This window comes from Sceloporus undulatus, chromosome 5 (genome assembly GCF_019175285.1).
Source record: "Sceloporus undulatus isolate JIND9_A2432 ecotype Alabama chromosome 5, SceUnd_v1.1, whole genome shotgun sequence".
Taxonomy (NCBI): Eukaryota; Metazoa; Chordata; class Lepidosauria; order Squamata; family Phrynosomatidae; genus Sceloporus; species Sceloporus undulatus.
Window position 1 is genome coordinate 20,781,629 of NC_056526.1, and position 20,450 is coordinate 20,802,078.

The 20,450-nt window shown below is 42.8% G+C and overlaps 1 protein-coding gene across 8 annotated transcripts in view; it reads right to left on the bottom strand.

The window, feature by feature from the left end:
- The window catches only part of IQSEC3 (IQ motif and Sec7 domain ArfGEF 3), a 212,604-nt gene that overhangs the window by 18,091 nt on the left and 174,063 nt on the right, over positions 1 to 20,450 (bottom strand). For all 8 annotated transcript variants that reach the window (XM_042466566.1, XM_042466565.1, XM_042466573.1 and 5 more), the window contains 4 exons: positions 11,418 to 11,540; positions 9,104 to 9,270; positions 8,245 to 8,384; positions 7,434 to 7,559 (listed from right to left, as the gene is read on the bottom strand). In XM_042466566.1, coding sequence (XP_042322500.1) covers positions 7,434 to 7,559; positions 8,245 to 8,384; positions 9,104 to 9,270; positions 11,418 to 11,540 — 556 coding nt within the window. The remainder of the gene's footprint in view (positions 1 to 7,433; positions 7,560 to 8,244; positions 8,385 to 9,103; positions 9,271 to 11,417; positions 11,541 to 20,450) is intronic.

Consider the following 20,450-nt stretch of genomic DNA (forward strand, 5'->3'; position numbering starts at 1 on the left):
CCCCCCCACCTCCCTCTGACAATAATCCAGGAGCAAGAGGGAATGAAAGTAGAACAAGCAGCCTGATTTCCCTACATGCCCCAGCGCAGCCCCACAACCCAATTCCCCCTGGAAATCCTCCTCCTCCTCCTCCTTCCTTCAGACCCTCCCCTTCCTCGGGGATGCCCATTGACCCTTTCCCCCAGCTCCTTCATCCTCCTCCTGCTCCATTTTAGGATCCCCTCCATGGCTCCCTTCCTCCCACGGCCCCTTCCTCCCTCCTCCTCCTTCATCACTTTCTCCACCCCCCACCTCTCTCTGACAGTCCTCTGCAGCTCAAAAGTCACCCCTGATTTCCCCTTTTCCTCCTGTCACCCTTTGCATCCAGATTCCCCTTTTTTTCAGCTCTTTCCTCCTCCTCCTCCTCCTCCCCCTCCCCTCGGATGAGGGGAGGGAATGCTCTGACCTCTGCCCACCCCCTGACCCTAATCCCTCCCTAATTTGCCTCGATCATGATCGAGGGCAAGTTCAAATTTGGCGCAACCCAAGTCTTTTGAGAAAAGACGGATTTTAGCCCGAATCTGGATACCCCGGGGTAAGGGGCATTTCCTTGTGCAAGCCCCGACATGGATTGTGACAGAATCAGGCCCAATATGAACTTCACGTGGAAGAATCGATTTCAAACCCATTTTTTCCTGTAGTCTGAATGGCCCCTTGGTATAAATCCTTTTTAACTGAGTCATAGTGGTGGCAGAAGAACATTAGCAAATACTGTCTCTGTCAGGAGATGATGTTGCCCTGCCACCTCTCAGTGGGATGGCTTTTGTTGTTTTCTCTCTTGTCATTACAGGACTGTGGCCCCTTTTCCTCTGCCATCACACCTCCTTCTTTGTTTTTCTCCTCTTCTGCTGCACAGCTATACCTCTCACTTGGCTCTTGGTAATTATTTCCATTCAATGATCAGATTCAGAGGGTATGGAAAAATTAGATATGGTTCCAGGACTCACCAATAAAACTGTCACTCCAGTTTAAATCTGAAAAGTGAAGAGGGAACTGGAGAGGAAGTTTTCTTTGGACAAAAAAGCATAAGTGAGTTCCATAACCAAGAAGGCTTGAGATCCTACCCTTGCCTGTCATACCTCAAATGGTCGGGCGGCTTGCAAGAGAACATCTTCTGCCAGCCTCTTCTCCCATCTCCCTTTCAGTTACATCAGCTGGTGCTTAGGCTGCAGCCACAAGACCATTCAAAGATCTCTACTTTTCTTTTAAAAGGTGCCTTTCGATTTGTTCTAACATGCCTACCTTCCTGGCATTTCTTCTTTTGCACAGAAGCCACCACATGGGCAGAAATAAAAACATAACTTTAAAAACATAACTTCTTACCAAATCTTCACTTTAACCATATGAAACTAGGTACATGTAAATATATTTAAACTGTGTGCACAATATTGTAATTTAAAGATATTGTTTTAATTTTGCTTGTTGTTTATATCACAATATTGTCATTACATTCAATGACTTACAAGAATTATGACTGATGAGTAACATTAGTACAAAAAACATTACTAAGGATTCTGTATGGTGTGGGATGGGAGGAGGTCAATGGTGGTGCTGACACAATTAGTTAGTACACTGGGTGACACCAACCCTAGTGACACCACTGGTGTTTGTGAATACTGATCAGTTACAGGCCATAACTTGAGGTTAGACATCCATAACTGCAGTACTGAATTTCAGCCATAATGACTGCATGCTTGGAAAAATCTTTGAAAAATGAGAGTGACAGCCAGAATAATAGATACTGACAGCCAGCAAAGAATGAACTGAAGTTGGATCTGGGCACAGAGGGCATCATGTCCAAGCCCCCCATCCCATCCTTTCCTACACAGTATGAAACAGCTGGATTGGCCTTTGGCCAAATCATTTTTTCTCAGAGGCAACATCTGACCTGCAAAATGGAACAGTTGTACAAACATAAAGTAGCACCCAAATTCAAAGCATTACACTAGTAATTAGGAACAGAGGTAGCTCCTTATATATCAATTGGCAGCATTCTCAGTTCTGAAATTCATCTTCCTGATGACATTGTCTGCTATCCAACTGATGCAGAGTTTCTCCCTTTTTCTTAGTATTAGAATCAAGGCTTATCTAATGAAGCTGCAAAGTGGACATAATGCGACAAACAAAGAAAGTACTTCTTCACAAGGGTTATAATAAAACCACATTTGCTACCATGCAATACAGAGAGCTTGGAAAGCTCCCAGCCATAGGTTTATTTTTTTTTTAGGGCCAGGTATTTGTATTCTGAGTCAGTATGATGAACTGGCTGGATTAGGACTTCAAGGTTCCAATTCCTAGTCAGCCATGGAAACCCACTGGTGCCTTTGGGGAGGTCACACACTCTCAGTTATGTTGTTGTTCTGGTTGTTGTTGCTGTTGTTGTTATCTTCCCGCAAATCAAATTTGATTCATGATGACCCTGTGGATAGGATAAGACATCTCCAAGACCCCCTGTCCTCCACTGCTCTGCTCAGGTCCTACAGGCTCAGGCCTGTGGCCTCTCTGATTAAGTCCATCCATCTGGTGTGTGGTCTCTCTCTCTCTTTCTGCTGCTTCCTATCTTTCGTAGCATTATTGTCTTTTCTAATGATTCATGCCTTCTCATGATGTGGCCAAAATACAGCGGGCTTAATTTAGCCATGCTGACTTCTAGGGAGAGCTCAGGCTTGATATGTTCAAGAACCCATTTGTTTGTCTTCTCGGCCATCCACAGTATCCTCAACACTCTTCTCCAGCACCATATCTCAAATGATTTTATTTTCCTCCTATCCGCTTTCTTGACTGTCCACCTATCACATCCGTACATGATGAGGAGGAATATGATGGCTTAGACGATCTTTACTGCAGTATTCAAAGTTATATGTTTGCTCTTTAGGGTTTTATCCAGTGCTTTCATAACTGCCCTCCCCAATCCTAGCCTCCTTCTAATTTCTTGACTGTAGTCTCTGTTCTGATTAATGTTTAATCCAAGGACTTTTACTATTTCAAATTTCTTGTTATCTAGGTTGAATTCTTGTAGCTCTTCCATGGTCATTAATTTTGTTTTCTTAATGTAATACTTTCCTCCATGACCCTCTTCAATAATTTCTTCAGGTATTTGTTGGTTTCTCCTAGTAGTATTGTGTCTTCTGAATATTTTAGGTTATTGAAGTTCCTTCCTTCGATCTTCACTCTTTCTGCATCTGAGTCTACACCTGCTCTAAGTACAATATTTTCTGTATACAGGTTGAATAAATAGTGTGATAGTTTGCAGCCTTGTCTGAACCCATTTCCAATTGGGAACCACCCTGTTTCTCTGTACTCAGTTCTGACAACAACCTCTTATCCTGAGTGCAAGTTACACATCATGACAATCAAATATAGTGGTACTCCCATTTTGAGAACATCACATAGTTTTTCATGGTCTATGAAGTCAAAAGCTTTACTGGTGCACTCCACTCTCCATCGTATGTTGCCAATGTGATCCCTAGTGCCTCTTCCTTTCCTGAAACCTGCTTGCATCTCTTGGATTTCTCATTCCATGTAAGGAAGGAGTCTTTTCTGCAGAATTTTGAGCATGACTTTGCTTGTGTGGGAAATTAGTGAAATGGTCCTGTAGTTACTGCAATCTTTTATGTCCCCTTTTTTGTGTAGAGGAATGTATATTGATCTTTTCCAGTCTGTGGACCATTCCTCTGTTTTCCATATGTGTTGGCAGATTTTAGTTAGAACTGAACTTGATTCTTTGGACTGTAGCAGTTCTGTTGGTATGTCATCTATTCCAGGGGATTTATTCTTCCCAATAGCTTTGAGTGCCCCTTTCACTTCACTTTCTATAATTTGGGGTTCACCTTTGTATGTTTCTTCTTCCCATGTGTCATTTATCCTTTAAAATTTTTAAAATAGTTCTTTTGTGTATTAGGTGTTGTTTTTTTTTAAATTTCACTTTGGTCGTGTATTATGTACCCCCTCCTTTTTTTTAAAGAAAGAGAATGTGAAAGAGAGAGTTATTTTTCATGTATTTATTCTTCATTTTGTTGAATCCCAAGAAGGTCATTGCTCATTAAAATGACTGGGCAAGTATGCCCACCCTTAGTTTAAAGTTCTTTTTGATTTCCCAAATCTTGTGGAATAGTTCTCTTGTTCTTCGTTTTTGTTTTTATCTGCAATGATTATTAAAGAAAATTTCCTCTCATCTTTAGAGGGCAAACCTCCTCTGATCAAATTTTGCCATGAAAACGCTATGATAGGGTTACCATAAATCGGAGCCAATCTGAAGGAACATGGCCCAGCAGTAGTATTCTAATCTAATTTGTTGCATTATTTTGGGTCTACATTCTTCAAGGCCCATATATTTCATAAGAACTAAAGCAGTAAATAATTTGGTTAAACCGAGAAAGACAGAGTTATAAACAGTAGTGACAGATTTCTCACACAGGCTAAAAATAAACAACGACCCCTGTTCCTCTTTGGTTTATTTGCAAATGTGTCTGCATTTATGCTTCTAAATGAGAAAATAAGATGATTTAGAACATTGCTAAACTAGCATTCATAGACTTAACAATCCATGCAAATTGTATGTACTTTAAAACAAAGGAAAAGGGATATTCAGGGTGCCCCATCAAGATCTGGACCAAGGTAGGCTGTGGGAAGGCCATAATCCTTTCCCTTCTGATGAATTCTTCCAAATTACTGGATTAAACTAATATGACCCTCAGCTGCTATTTACGCTGGAAGGAAAATGCCAATGCAACCATTCCTGCAACTATTGAGGGGGGGGGGGAATCTGGATAGAGAATCCAGTTGGGGATAAAGGGTTAAAGCCCCCTATTGTTCCAGTCTGAATTGTGCCCACTGCACTCATTCAAAAAACACACACACACAATTGCTAATTCCGTGAATGGCTTTACATCTATTTTGGTTTAACAAAATGGTGCAGTTTTAAAATCCCGTTAACTAGAAATATTAATAGAGTGTAGAGAATGATGTGAGAACGATGCTGTAAAAAGTTTTTATCTAGTCTCCAGGGAGTTCTATCAAATAAACCTTGGCAGTATCACAGATACTGGTTTCACTAAACTCCAATAAAACAAAGTAGGATCCAGATGGTGATCCATTCTTATTTTGGGGCTTTTAGCTATGACTATATATGCAGTGAAACATGCAACCAGATTCTCTAACTATACATCCACTCATTTTATGAATTAAGGATGAAGAAAATCTCACTTTTTGTTTCAGTGGATATGTTTACCTTTTTGATTGCTGACATTTGAAAAACTAGCATATGGTGCCCTAGTGCCTACTCTAATTCTGCTGTCAAAGTCTTTATGAATTAAGTGGTGATGACTCATTTCATGGAAGCCATTGGTCAGAATCCTACTGGTGTCATACACATCGGTAAATTCTCATACCTGTAAGGCTGTCCTTGTTCGACTGCAACTGAATATAAATTCAGTTCATGGTTGGATAACGAGACTGCCACAAGTGTAGCCATTTCACATGGACCTAAATCATACTGTTAGATCTCTCTAGACTTGACCCATTGAATCAATTTGACTTGCCATTCAAAAACTGTATGACTGGGAGTTTTGGGGTCAGGTGTCATCAACATGCTGATGATACCCAACATTAGCTTATTATCACAAAAGTCCTGACTCACTGTTTGAATGCAGTGAAGGACTGAGTAAGGATGAATAAATTGAGGCTCAAGCCACCAAAAGGCAAAAGTGCTGCCGGGACAGTAGGAAAGCTAACCTGGGGTTGAGATCACTGTCTGAGCTGGATGGAGTTGCACTCCCTATGAGAGATCATGTTTGTAAGCTTGGGGGCATTCTTGGACCTGACATTGCTCTTGGAATGTCAGGTGACTGTTGTGGTCAGAAGTGCCTTTGTCCAGCTTCAGTTGGTGAACATTTTCCTCCCACCAAGAAATTTATATGTGTTTTCTTTAACTTGCATGTTTGTTTAGGCTGTTTTCTTAAAGTACATATTTTATGCATATTTCCTCCACTGACTAAAGCAAATTTCTAAGTTTTTTTTTATAAATTTATTATTATAATAATAACAAATTTCTAAGTTAAGGGGCACTTTGTTTTGCAATGAGTAACTGCTGTTATTGTTGTAAGCTTTCAAATTGTTTCCAATTGATGGTGACCTTAAGGCAAATTATTACAGCTTCTCTTGGCAAGATTTGTTCAGAGGGAATTTGCCACTGTCTTCTTCATAGGCTGAGAAAGTGTGATTAGCCCAGGGTCACACAGTGAGTTTTCACGGCCAAGCAGAGATTTGAACCCCTGCTCTCCCAGAGTCCTAGTCCAGCATTCAAACCACTACACCACACTGGCTCTATCATGCGATGAGTCTTAGGAGATGCCAAATGGGTAATTTTTGGTGACAATCTCAAAACCAAGAAAATTCTTCTCCAGCACAATTTATCTTAAATGAATCTATCTACCCACTGAGACTATCTTTGGAGATTTTGTTGCAAATTTCACTGTCCGATGAGCTACATGTGACAGTGCCTTTTTAATCATAGCACCACAGTTATGTAAACTACATGTGGTTAGTAGGCTGCAAGCAGCCATCAGACCCACTTTCTGCATCCCCAACAGCTGAAGTGACCATCATCACAATTCTCAGTGCTGAAAGTATACTGCTGTCTTGCTTCCTTTAGTGAAAGATGCTTTGCCTCAGTTTCACAGGGCCCTATAGGGTGAAAGAATGTTCTGGGACCTTCCTGCTCCATGGAGATTCAGTGGTTGTTGATGTATACAGAAGTATAGCTGTAGGGGAAATGTGGGCCCCCAGAAGAGTGGTAGCCCTTCCAACAGCATCAGAAACTATGAAACTCTTTTTTGAAGGAGGCTCACTTAATTCCCTCATTAATGAGGTCTAAATGGCAAATAGAGATTTTGCTGTTTCAGAGGACATTTGGTCAATTCTAATAAATTTGTTGTGTTCTGCCCATACTGAATTCTGTTCGTATTCCTGCTGCTGCTGTATTTGTATTTCCCCCCTATTATTGTTTCTTTTACCATTTTTTAGGGGGAGAACACAAAGGTCTTTAAGTAATGGTAACAAAAGATATTAGATAGCCCTATGCTTTCAAAAGAGAGAAGGAGAAGAAATAGCATATGGCAAACCTCTCCCAGAATATGCCAATTTTGAGTATACATGGAAGATGTTCCCAAGTCAAATGGTTCCAACCCATGGAAAACTCACATGACACAGAGAGAAGATATCTGGGTAAAGTTTTCTCCCTGAGGTGCTAGCTTTCAATGTACAGGGGATTTTCTAAGTAGGGGACAATTCATCTGTGTTAAATCCATCATAGTATAATGCAAGGGAGGATGACCAATGTGGTTTCTCTGAAGTCTTTTACAATGCAGTGATTCTCAGGGCCAACAGCTACTTACCACCAACAGGTCATTGAAGAGGAAAACCTCCCTCTGGTGAGCAGCTTGCTTCTGCACTTTGTTCACATCTGTCACTTCATAAAGGCGACTGCAACAGACCAACCGACGATGTGGCACTGACAGGACCTGGAAGACAGAGGCTGAGTGGGAACGGCCCCCTTCTTTATCCACTATCCCTACCCCACTGCATTTTTGTCACTCCATGGGATGACATTATTTTGTGGGTGCATCATCTACCCAATCTGCAACCTGTCAACATGAGCAGGTGTTTGGTTTCACCAGAGAAAAAGTGGCTATGGCACTTTCTCACAGTTAATGAAAGCAAGATCCACTCACTTCAGGGCTTTCCCTCCTATTCTGCTCCCCACTGGGAATGGAAGACCTCCAAGAATTTTGATGGGAGGGAAATAGTAGAGGAAGGAAAGGGGGGAAAAGAGAGAAGTAAACAAAGATGTGCAAATAGAATCAATTCCTGGGGATTCATTCCATGAGGTGAGGACTAAGGTAGTAATTTGCGAAAATCCTCTTTAAGGGCTCATAGAAACTTCCCTGTATGACGTGACTTCTGACAGATTATGGTCAGAATCCTCTTGGTCACTTATGCTGGCCAATGTAAGTGCTTTAAAAAATGTTGAACAGAAAGGCATTGATTACTGCATAAAAATTATTATATCTGTTATAGGTAGATATTATTATATCCACAGCTCAAAAATTGTTTTTCCTTCAATCACAATTTGTCACAGAACCCCTAACAAGCTCTTGTGGTACCTGGTTGAGAAACCCTGCTCTGTAGTGATACATAAGAGCTCACCGTTTTCATTCCGACAATTGATTTTTCCACTTTGGTAACATAGGTTACATGATCCTCATTTGATTTAAGTTCCCTTTGCTGGATCCTTTCATAAATCCCCACCACCAAGTCTCGGGGAATATCAGCGCCATCATCCACACCTATGAAATACAAAAATACAGAACAAGTTAGATAGAAAGAAGACTCATACCTGATATACATCGACTGTTTACAGATTACCATTTATTATAAACCTGTTATAATTGTTATTATAAACTTGAAAAATATTAAGATACAGCCACAGTCGTCCAGAAGTGCACATGACCATTATCTGTCTTGGTAGAAGTTCAGGTCAAAGAGATATTGTGTGATTTAGGACAGTTTGGAATAATGCACCCTCTTGACACTGTTGGTCTGCAAGTCCCAGCAACCCTTGCCAGCATAGCCAATGGTGAGGAATACTGGGAATTGTAATCAATAACATCTAGAAGGCTACATGCTTCTTGTCCTTGGTATAAACGCACCACTAAAAACTGAAAACCTTTTTGGCCAGACACTGTAAATTTCAATGTCATGATTTACCTGTGTGCTACATAAATAGGGTTTTGTTCTCTCCCTCAAAGAGGTGGCAACCCCTTTTTCTCTTTTAAATCTCCAAATAGCATATACATATATCACAGCCTGAAGTGTCCACAGAGCTTGGAAAAGTTATTTTTTTGATTATTACTTCCAGAATACCTTAGCTAACCTAGCCACCACTAATGCTACTTGGGAGTTCTGGGAGGAAGAGTCCACAAAAGTAACTTTCTCAAGCTCTGATTCTACTTTATTCAAGATTTGTAATAGCAAGGAGTATGACTCATCCATTCAAGAATCTCACCCCTCAGATTTCGAATAAAGTCCTCCAGCATCATCTTCCTGTCAGGCTTGATGTTTGGACTATACATATCTGTGTTAAGAAGGATGATGGCGAAAGCCAAGATGAAAATGGTGTCTGGGTTATGAAACTGCTGGACCACATCAGGGTTACACATGCAATACCTCTGGCTGCAAGAGAAAAAAGATAAAGTGAACATACAGGTTGTGGTGGTGGTGGTGGTGGTGGTGGTGTGCCTTCAAGTCATTTCCAACGTATGACAACCCTAATGGAACCCAATTGGGATTTTCTTGGCAAAATTTGTTTAGAGGGGGGTTGCCTTCTCTGAGGCCAAGAGATTGTGACTTGTCCAAGGTCACCCAGTGGATTACCACAACTGAGCAAGGATACAAACCCTGATCTCCAGAGTCGCAGTCTAATGCTCAAACCACTACACTACATTGGCTCTCATATATGAATGGAATATGAGTTTTCCTAAAAGATTCAGATTCTCAGATGTGTGAATAAGTGAGGCGAATCAATGTTGGACAAACCAGGATAAAACTCTGCATGCCTTGAATGTGTTTCGAATACATCTGCACCACTGACACCATCTTTATTCAAATGCTGGCACATGTGAGCACAGAACTTGCAGAGATGCACAGAGCTGCGCAGAGTTGCGGTTACATAGTGTGAACAACAAACCCAGAATGCATGAGTGAGATTATTCATATAGTTGCACTAAAAAAACCAACATCTGAATGACCTTTCAATCAGGGGACGTCAGTATATAGGAAATCCCCAGCTTTGAAACAAACCAACTTAGTACTTCAGGATAAAAAAGAAAGTCACTTACTTGGAATGGCTCCACATCTCCCTCACCCGCCCAAACAAAGGTAAATAAATTTTATGCAGTTAATCAAATGAGTTTAAAAGGCTTTCTCGATTAATTGAGCAAATCTGCATTAATTTGCATATGTCTAAAAGGGATGAACTGATTAGTTCCTGACTTTTTCAGATGAATTTACTCATTAGGCTGTTCCATCTCATTTCTGCACTAATCTGCAATATTCTTTGTAAAAGATAAGAAAAATTAAATGAATCACTCCAAAGGCATTTTCTCTCATAATATGCATTTCTAAAAGTATTTTATCCTCCCCAAATACCTTTGAAAACATTTCTGATATATTTTGGAGGGGGCTAAAAACTGTGTTGTAACATTTGGAAGAGTATGTGTTCCAATGGATAGCTATTCTGAACTGTACATTCATTTAGGACTCTGGGATGTTTGGATCAGATCAGATCAGATTAAAATTGAGCATGGAGAAAATTGTCTTTGCTATTAGATAGTCTTTTGAGATATGTTGCACAAGATTCCATCTTAGAAGAGACATCCCTCCATGCAAGAGTGGAGGAGGAAACCTCTTCCAAAATTTTTATTAATACTATTACAGATTGTCTATCCCTTATCTGAAATGTTTGGCACCAAAAGTGTTTTGAAGCTGGCATCATTTTGGAATGCACAAGAAATGTAGTAAGAACATGTACTCTATTTGCGAAACTGAAGAAAGACAGGAGGATCTGTGAAATAGTGGGAGGCGTGAATTTGCACTGAGCACTACGCTTGGATTCCTGCCAGTTCACACATCCTCAGCCTCTCCAGCCTTACATTTTTTTGCCGCCAGCTGCTTGTTTCCATCTAATAAGAAGCTATGGTAACTTGAGGTTACTGAAATGGTGAAAATAATCCAGGTAGAATCTGGGTTGAATATTTGTTGTTCATAGGAATTTTGAATGCAACCAGTTAAGGTTTTTTTTTTGGGGGGGGGGGGGAGGCTGCCCCCCCCCCACCCCCAAAATACAGGATAATTGATCTTCGGTATTTTTCCAAGTTTTTCTAAAAGATTTGAATCGCTGACTGTGTGAATAACCAATGCGAATAGACCTGGGATAAACTGAAATAAAATTCTGCATGCCTGGAACGTGCTTTGAATCCATTTGCATCATCGACTCCATCTGTATTCGAGTGCTGGGATGCGTGAGCAATGGAGCTCACAGAGATACACACACAGATGTGGTTCCACAATGTGACCAACAAAACCGGAATACATGAGTGAGATTATTCACATCATCGCACTAAAAAGAACGACGTCTGAATAACTCCATAAAAGGCTCCACTTGCTCCTCTCCCTTTTTAATTTAACTTAGAAAAGAGGTTTCAGCTGACATGGAGCTCCATCTTTGTCCTCCTAGTAATTTTTCTCCTTGAGACATCCATTCTCCTATATCTATCAGAGTGATCAGCCAACCTGCTGCAGCACAGCAGTGGTACTTTTACCTGAATGCTTCAATCAGCCGCTCCACCTTCTGGGCCTCTCCTTGCACCCGGATGTGGGCCTGAAATTTCCGCAAAGCTTCATCAAGCTCCATGCCAGAGAAGTCCATCTCATCGACCACACAGCTAAGGGAAAACAAACAGTGTCACCCCAGTCCTCTCCAGAACAAGATCCTTCGAACTGGGTGAGAAATAAGTATGGCTATTACACCCACAAGGAAGGTCATGGCAAGAATCTCATTAATGCTTCCTCAAAAATTATCCAGGATTTGACTACAATCCATATTCCTTCTTATCTCTTGTAGACTCTCTTTCTACTGACATCTGACCCAATACAAAGCCCTGAACTTATTTGTCAGTTATATTTTTATCTCACCTATCTTCTAAGGCAGGGGTAGGCAACCTGCGGCCCCCGGGCTGGATGCGGCCCGGCGAGGCCTTGGGACCGGCCCCAGCCCAGTCCTGCCACCGATTGCCGCCGGGGCCTTTGGCGTCTCGCGCAAGGGGCATGGTGGGGCAACTGTATATAGAAGCCTCAGAAACATGCATTTATCTTAACATTTTTTTAAAAATCAGCAAATTTTTTTGCGTGTCCTCCATTTTTTATGTAAAAAATGCCCTCCATTTGAAAATGTTGTCCTACATTTGTCCCGGTTTATTTATTTATTAAAAATTATTTAATTATTTATTTTTTGGCTTCGGCCCTCCAGTTGTCTGAGGGACAGCAACCCGGCCCTCGGCTCAAAAGGGTTGCCTACCCCTGTTCTAAGGAGTTCTTATTAACCCGCCTAAATTTTCCTTAATCCTCCCCCTACTTTTAGCCTGACAACATCCCTGTGAGGCAGGCGAAGCTAAGCAGTGGGTCCTGGTTCACGTTCATCCAGTCAGATTCATAGCTGAGTGGGAATTTAAATTCAGGATGTCCCAGTTCTAACCCAATACAGTAACCATTGTCAAGAACAAAAATGGATGAAACCTACCAGGGCTCACATATAACATAGCTGAAATTCTCTGGTGAAACTTACAACATTGATGAGTTAAGTGGAGGACGAGTGCCTTTGAAATTGCCCCAAACTGATATTTGTGGTGGTTTTTTTTTTTAAAATCACAGCTGCCCTCCCTCATTACAACTGCCATTTTTCAAAACCCACAAACTTCCTTTCTCCACCATTGTCCCCTGTGACAAAAAAGACCTCTAATAAAAGCAAAGATGGCTGCTAACAGCTACGAGAAACATTTGCCCCTCTAAAAATCCGCATAGGACTATTTAATTTTGAGCATATGTTGGACCTAGGAAGCCTCCCTATACCAAATCAAGACATGTATCCATCTCAGTATTTCTGATTTTCAGCAGCTCTCCAGGCCTGCTGTTAAAGCTACAGTCCTTTCTTAACTGGAATAAGAGAAGCCATTTGGGTCACCCTATTTTGCATTAGAACTGGTGGAGTATAACTGAATGATTAATCAACAAAGGACAAAGCCCTACAACTCCCATTAGTCTGGAAGTGGAGAACAGCTGGAGAATACAAATTATTCCTTTCACCCAGGTATCAACAAATCCACCCTCTGTGCTCTGCCATGGCAGGTGCAGCACTGTGATCTTGGGCCCTTTTAAACTACAGTGGACCCTCGCCATACGCGGGGATCTGTTCTGGATCCCGCCACGTATGGCGATTTCCGCCTATGCTCGAGCCCCATTGTAAACAATGGGGCTCGTGCACGGTGGCACGGAGGTGTGCGGGGCGCAACGGGCACACGCACCCATTCAACTGAATGGCACGTGCCGCCCCTCCCGCCACGCAAAAAAAGGCCGCGTATGCGGAGGCCCCACTGTATTATTGTGCTATGACTCCACTTTGTTATGGTTCCATTTTATGGATTCCCAGGATTTGCAATTTAATGAGGACATTTAGAATTCTCAGCCAGAGACCTTTAGTGCTTTATCAGACTACAAATCTGAGGATACCATAGGATGTTGCTTTGCAGTTGAAGTGGAATCATTGTGCTATAACTGTGTAATGTGAAAAGGTCACTGGTGAGTGGCCAACCAGGACACCACTCCCCCCAGTCACACTTTCATGGTTCAGAGAATGAAAAATCAGGGAGAGGTTTTGGTTGACACTAATTGGATATGAACTAGGCCTAACCTACCACATTTCCATTACCTTTGTACCCAGAAAGATCATGGAGTGTGTATGGTCTTCCCAATTAGAAGGCTTGTGGAAAGACAAATACAAGCTTTGGCCTGGCCATCAATGGCACTGCAATATTGTAGATCCCTTTCCACATTCTGTTGGCACCTCTAGTCACTGCATAAAACTGCATAAACTAGCAGAAGGGAACCCAATTATCCAGACATTGTGGACTACAACTCTTACTGTTTCTTGCCCTTGGGCCATACTGGATGGGACCAATGGGAGTAAAAGGCTAAAAGATCTCACTTTCTGACACAAACCATTTACCTTAAGCAAAAGCATGATAAATATAACCTTCCAAAAATCATACTTTCAAATCATCTTAAACTGTCTGAAAAAGATGCAGTGTGTCTCCAGCCACACAGACCTAGGTTCTTTCTATGCCAGAGGAACTAAACACAAGTACAAAGGTAGAAAAATCAACATGACTGGTCCCTCAAGACAAACTTTATATTTTTCCTTCAGGGGACAAATCACAGGATGTTTGCAGGAGAAAAGAGCACTAAACAGCTATCCCTCCTCCTCCTGCTCTTTCTTCTCCTTTCTGTTTATTTTTATTTCACTAACACATGCACTTCCTCTTCCCAAGGGGTCATATCAAGGCTTCTTGCTGTTAAATGTGTTACTTTGATAACTTGCAGAGACTTTCCTAGTTAATCAATCAAAGTTCACCATGGCAGACACCTCTGGAGCCTTTAAAATTTGGTGGAAAGAAAACAAGACCTACAGTGCACTCTGTTCCTTGCACTAACAAACCTCGAAAACCCAAAATTTTGCCTACAGAATAGAAACAACAGATCTCATCTGTTTCCTTCAAGAGAACATTGGAGGCTGACTGTTCCATGCCAGGTTGTGGTTCAAGGACTGCAGCTTTAAGAGTGGTAGATCTAATTTTGTCTAAGAAAGGTATTGGCAGAATCATATTTTGTAAAAGAAATGAGTTTCTGGATCAAAGGGAGCAGGCATAGATTGCACCCCCTTGTGACTTCTCTCACAGTAGTAGTTGGGCTACTTGATATCAAGGAATAAAGAGTGGGCTTTGCCTCTACACAACAATATCCACCAAAAGAACGCTTTAACAGAATAAAAGTATAGTTGCTGAGCTAGGAAATAATTAGTCACAAGGAAGTTACTTGTAATTACTTTGTTTCTCCAAAAACACCACCACAGCCATAATTTTACAAGGGGTAACATCTTGTCTTTTGTGATATAGCTGCAACTTTTTAGTTTTTTATAGCTAAGGATGCTGGCTTCACTGAATGGTGGAAGGAGGAAAAGTATCACAGTGTTGCCTTGTGTTGTGTCTCATGTTGCTGTCTTAGGCGCTTTTGTGGGTACTGGGATGACAACAATGTAGATGGCAGGAAAGTGTGGTTTGTGCCACAGGTCAGCATAACATAGTATCCAAGTGTGTTTCATATTGAGAAATATGCAAAGTTATTTATTTGAAACTGCAGTTCTAACAGTAACTAATGACCTTTGGGGAGCACTGAAATTGTAACTGACCCAGTTATTTTTAAGCAACTTTCCAACCTTGTTTACATATGAGAAACCAAGAGGGTCTATTTGGAGATGCTACTTAAATGGGGCTATTGTTGTTGTGTGCCTACATATCATTTCTGACTTATGGTAACCCTAAGGCAAATCTCTTACAGGGTTTTCTGGGGGGTCATTCAGACTACCTTTTACCTCGGTTCAGAAACTGGATTAAAAGCAGGAAGTTCATATTGGCCCTGATTCTTTTACACTTGAATTTGAGCTTTGCACACCCATTCAGGGGCAAATGCCCCTTGGCATGGGTCTTTTGAAATCGGAGTATTTCCTATATCTTTGGAGAAAAACTGGGTGCAGGCAAATGTGAACTTGGCCCCAGTCATGATCGGATCAAGTTCAGGGGAGGTATTAGGTCAGAGGGAGGGCAGAACATGCCTCCCCTCTCGCAGGCAGCTTTCTCTCTCTCTGTCTCTCTCTTTTGTAATGTTATTTTTGACAGACTATGCATATAGTTCTACAAGTTGATACATATTGATAGAATATGTCTGCTTGTGCTACATTTCCCTTTCATTTGTTTGCTGCTGGCACGGCACCTCACTTTGCAAGTGGCTTTTTTAATTATTATTTTCCTCTGAGGGAAAGCAGGAAGGTAGGGCTTCCCATCAGCCCTACACAAAGGAACTCTACCCTTCCCAGAAGGCCCTTGCTCCATCTCACTCTCCTGCTTGTCCCAGAATTCTTCACAGGAAGAAGGACAAGTATAACCTGTGCTCCCTGGAAGAACTTCCTGCTTGCATTGGACTCCTACCCAGAAGGCCTGAGCTGGCTATATTATTATTGTTTTTGTCATTATTGTTGTTGTTGTTGTTGACCTTTAATTGTAAAGCTAGCTTCACCTCTTTCTTTTCTCTGTGAACCCCATCCTTCCCATGGCTCGCCACATTTCTCCTAACCTGATCCCCATCCGGCCTCTCCCTGTCTCCCTGCTTCCCTTCCTCTGTTCCCTCTGGAACTGCCGCTCTGCTGCCCCTAAAGCAACAGCAATTCATGACCTCTTTCTCTCTAAATCCTTTAACCTCCTCGCTCTCACCGAAACCTGGCTCCCAGCCCATGATACTGCAACCTCCTCTGCCCTTTCTTTTGGTGGTCTCTCCTTCACGCACACAAGCCGTCCTGAGGGTCGAGGAGGAGGGGTTGGTATCTTGCTATCTAACTCCTGCCAGTTTCAAGTTCTATCTTTTCCCCCCAGCTATAATTTCTCTTCCTTTGAGTTTCATCCTATTAGACTCTTTTCTCCTCTACAACTCCAGGTTGCAGTCATCCATCGCCCTCCTGGTTCTGCCACCCAGTTCCTATCTGACTTTGAATCATGGCTGACATTCTTCCTTTCAGATTCAGTCCCCACTTTGATCCTAGGTGACTTTAATATCCACGTTGACGATTCCAATAACCCTACAACATCTCGCTTTAACTCTCTCCTAGCTTCTTTTGGCCTCCAACCACACTCCAACTCTTCAACTCATTCTCTTGGTCGCTGTCTTGACCTAGTTCTTGCTGCAAACTGCGCCATTTCTGACTACCTGGCACTTGACTTTCCACTATCTGACCATCATTTAATCTCCTTTGCTCTCACTTATACTCCTCCTCCTCGCCATACTATTCAACGTCTTTTTCGTGATCTTCAATCTGTCGACTCTAACCATCTTGGTCTGACCCTGGATTCATCTCTCTCTTCCCTAAATCTCGGGGATTCTGCTGATTCAGCTATGTCTTTATTTAACTCCACTCTTTCCTCAACTCTCAACCATTTTGCCCCGTCTCTGTCCGCACTTCTTCCTCTAAGACTAGACCTCAGCCCTGGCTTACCCCCAACATTAAGTTTCTCCGGTCCTGCTCTAGAGCGGCCGAACGTCTTTGGAGAAAGTCCAAAGAGTGGGCTGATTTTATCCATTTCAAATTTGTTCTTTCTTCCTTCTCACGCGCCCTCTCTATGGCAAAACAGAATTATTACAAATCATTGATCTCTGCCAATGAGAGGTGCCCGCAGCGTTTGTTCTCCACCTTCAACACTTTGCTTAAACCTCCCTCTCCTCCTGTCTCTTCATCTTTCTCTCCTAATGACTTTGCTAACTATTTCACCTCTAAGATTTCCACTATTCGCTCTGAGATAGTCCCTCCTGATTCTTCTTCTGCTCTTAATCTTCTATCGCCTTCGCCTAACAAATTTTCTGTCTTTCCTCCTGCCTCTTTGGATGAACTCTCTACACTTCTGAATTCTTCCAAACCTGCTACCTGTCCTCTTGATCCTATTCCTACTCGTCTTCTAATCTCTATAGCTCCCTCCTTTCTGCCCTCGCTTCTCCATATCTTCAATCTCTCTCTCTCTACAGGCTCCTTCCCTTCGGACTTCAAACATGCTCTTATTTCCCCAATTCTGAAAAAACCTTCTCTTGACCCCTCCTCTCTATCTAGCTATCGTCCGATTTCTCTTCTCCCCTTTCTTTCTAAGGTTTTGGAATGGGTTGTCTATTCGCGCTGTCTTGAGTTTCTTGAAGCCAACTCCATTCTCAATCCCTTTCAGTCTGGTTTCCGCCCAAGGCATTCCACAGAGACAGCCCTCACTAAGATCTCGAATGACCTTTTACAGGCCAAGGCTAATGGCCTTTACTCTGTTCTCATTCTTCTCGATTTGTCTGCAGCCTTTGACACTGTTGATCACTGTCTCCTAATTGACATACTCTCTGACCTTGGGTTCTCAGACTCTGTTCTCGACTGGTTTAGATCTTACTTGTCTGGCAGATCTTTTGCAGTAGTTGCAGGGGGTCTGACTTCTTCTCCTGTTCCCTTATCTGTTGGAGTTCCCCAGGGCTCTGTTCTGGGTCCCCTTCTGTTTTCTCTCTACACACTGTCCTTAGGAAAACTCATCAGCTCTTTTGGTTTTTCCTACCATCTGTATGCCGATGACACCCAGCTGTATCTTTCTGCCCCTGACCTTTCTCCAAGGCTTGAACAGCAAGTCTCATCTTGCCTTACAGCTGTCTCACAGTGGATGTGCCATCGGCGTTTGAAGCTCAACATGTCCAAGACGGAGCTTCTTGTCTTTCCTCCTAAGCCCAACCTTCAACACTCCTTTTCTGTCTCTGTGGACAACATTTCCATTCAACCAGTCCAGCAAGCCCGCAGTCTTGGTTTTATCTTTGACTCTTCTCTGTCGTGTATCCCTCAGATCCAGACCACAGCCAAGGCATGTAGATTCTTTTTGTACAATATTGCCAAAATCCGACCATATCTCTCCGCCTCTACTGCCAAGATCCTGGTCCATGCCCTAGTGATCTCACGACTTGATTACTGTAATGTCCTCCTGGCTGGGCTCCCTTTTTCTCACCTCCGTCCTTTAATCTCTGTCCAGCATTCAGCTGCACGCATTATCACTTCCACCCACCGCTCTGACCACATCTCTCCTGTGTTGGCATCCCTTCACTGGCTCCCTCTCCCTTTCCGCATTCAGTATAAGCTCCTGCTGTTGTCATGCCCAGCCTGGAAGATGGCTTGGAGGACTCAGAGGATGAGCTAGAGCCTCTGGGATCCGAATCTATAATGGAGGAGCCAGAGCCCCAGGGGCTTGAACCTGTAATGGAGGAGCCAGAGGCTGGCCCTAGTTCTGCTGGAGCAGAGTCTATGGCCCCTCCAGAGGTTCAGCAGTCAAGTTTGCCTGGTGCCGAGGCTGTGGACATGGAGGAGGATCTGGGCAGTGTGCCTACCTTCAATGAGCGTCGAGCAGAAAGAGAGGGCCTTCGAAGATCTCGGAGGCTTTATCAGAAGCGTCTTCGTAATCAGGCACAGCTGAAGGCCAGCTCCTTGCCTTCTTAAGCACCTGGAGCATGTGTGGTTCTTTGCCAGTGGATATCTGACTCTTTTAGGGGAAAGACTCTGTCTCTGGCTCCTTGGCTTCTTGTCTTGACTACCCGGAAACCTTGACCTTGGACTGCTTCATCGATCTGCCTATCTGTTACCCTGAACCTCGGACCGTCTGACAATTCTTTTGGTAATCCCTTTTGGTAAAGCTACTGCAACTCTCTAGGACTGTGTAGCTTACACTGACTTTGCTGTGCTGGGAGGGGGTTGTTTGTTTGAGAACTAGCTGCCTTATCAGCCCTTTGGCTGCTTTCCCGGACAGCTGTTGACATTCAAAGCCCTCCATGGACTGGCCCCTCCTTACTTATCAGACCTTCTTTCTCCTCACCTTCCCACCAGGGCCCTCCGTTCTGGTAGTCAAGGGTTCCTGTCTCAGCCCAGGATTTCCTCTGCCCCATCCCGGATTCGCCCCTTTTCACTTGCTGCCCCTCACTCCTGGAACCTTCTTCCTCCACAAGCAAGAGCCATCACTTCATTAACCAGCTTCAAAATGGAGCTGAAAACCATCCTATTCAGAGAAGCCTTCCCAGGCATCGCATAATTGTCGCTTACTATCTGATGTTCTGTTGTTGGCTGTTTATCGATCCATTTCCTGTATTACTATGTACTGTATATGCATTATCCTACTTGTGAGTATGTATTTTCCCTGGATAATGATTAACCTTCCATTTTGAAGCCAAGCCCTCCCTTCAGTCCATCTGCCTTGGTCCAGGCCTCGGAGGTTGAGAGGAACTGCTGGACCTCTTACCCTTTCCCGTCACCACTCCCTTCTCCTTCTGTGTCATGTCTTTTTAGATTGTAAGCCTGAGGGCAGGGAACCGTCTAACTAAAAGGATTGCATGTACAGCGCTGTGTAAATTTACAGCGCTTCATAAATAAAGGTTAATAATAATAATAATAATGTGTGTAACAGAATATGCGAATGTGTTTCCTTTTAAATTTGGCAAATTGATACAATGTGTGAATGCTTTTGCTACATATGTATATGTGTGTGTAAAGCAAGAGGATGCAGAGATGGCATTCTGAGGTGAGGATAGATGGCATTTTGGGGTGGCAATCAGAGGCAGAGCAAGAAGATCCAAAGAGGAGGGAAGGATAGATAGCTTTTTGGAGTGGCAATTGGAGGCAGAGCAAGAAGATCCAAAGAAGAGGGAAGGATAGATGGCATTTTGGGGTGGCAATCGGAGGCAGAGCAAGGAGATCCAAAGAGGAGGGAAGGATAGATGGCATTTTGGGGTGGCAATCGGAGGCAGAGCAAGGGGATCCAAAGAGGAGGGAAGGATAGATGGCATTTTGGAGTGGCAATAGGAGGCAGAGAAAGGAGATCCAAAGAGGAGGGAAGGATAGATGGCATTTTGGGGTGGCAATCGGAGGCAGAGCAAGGAGATCCAAAGAGGAGGGAAGGATAGATGGCATTTTGGAGTGGCAACTG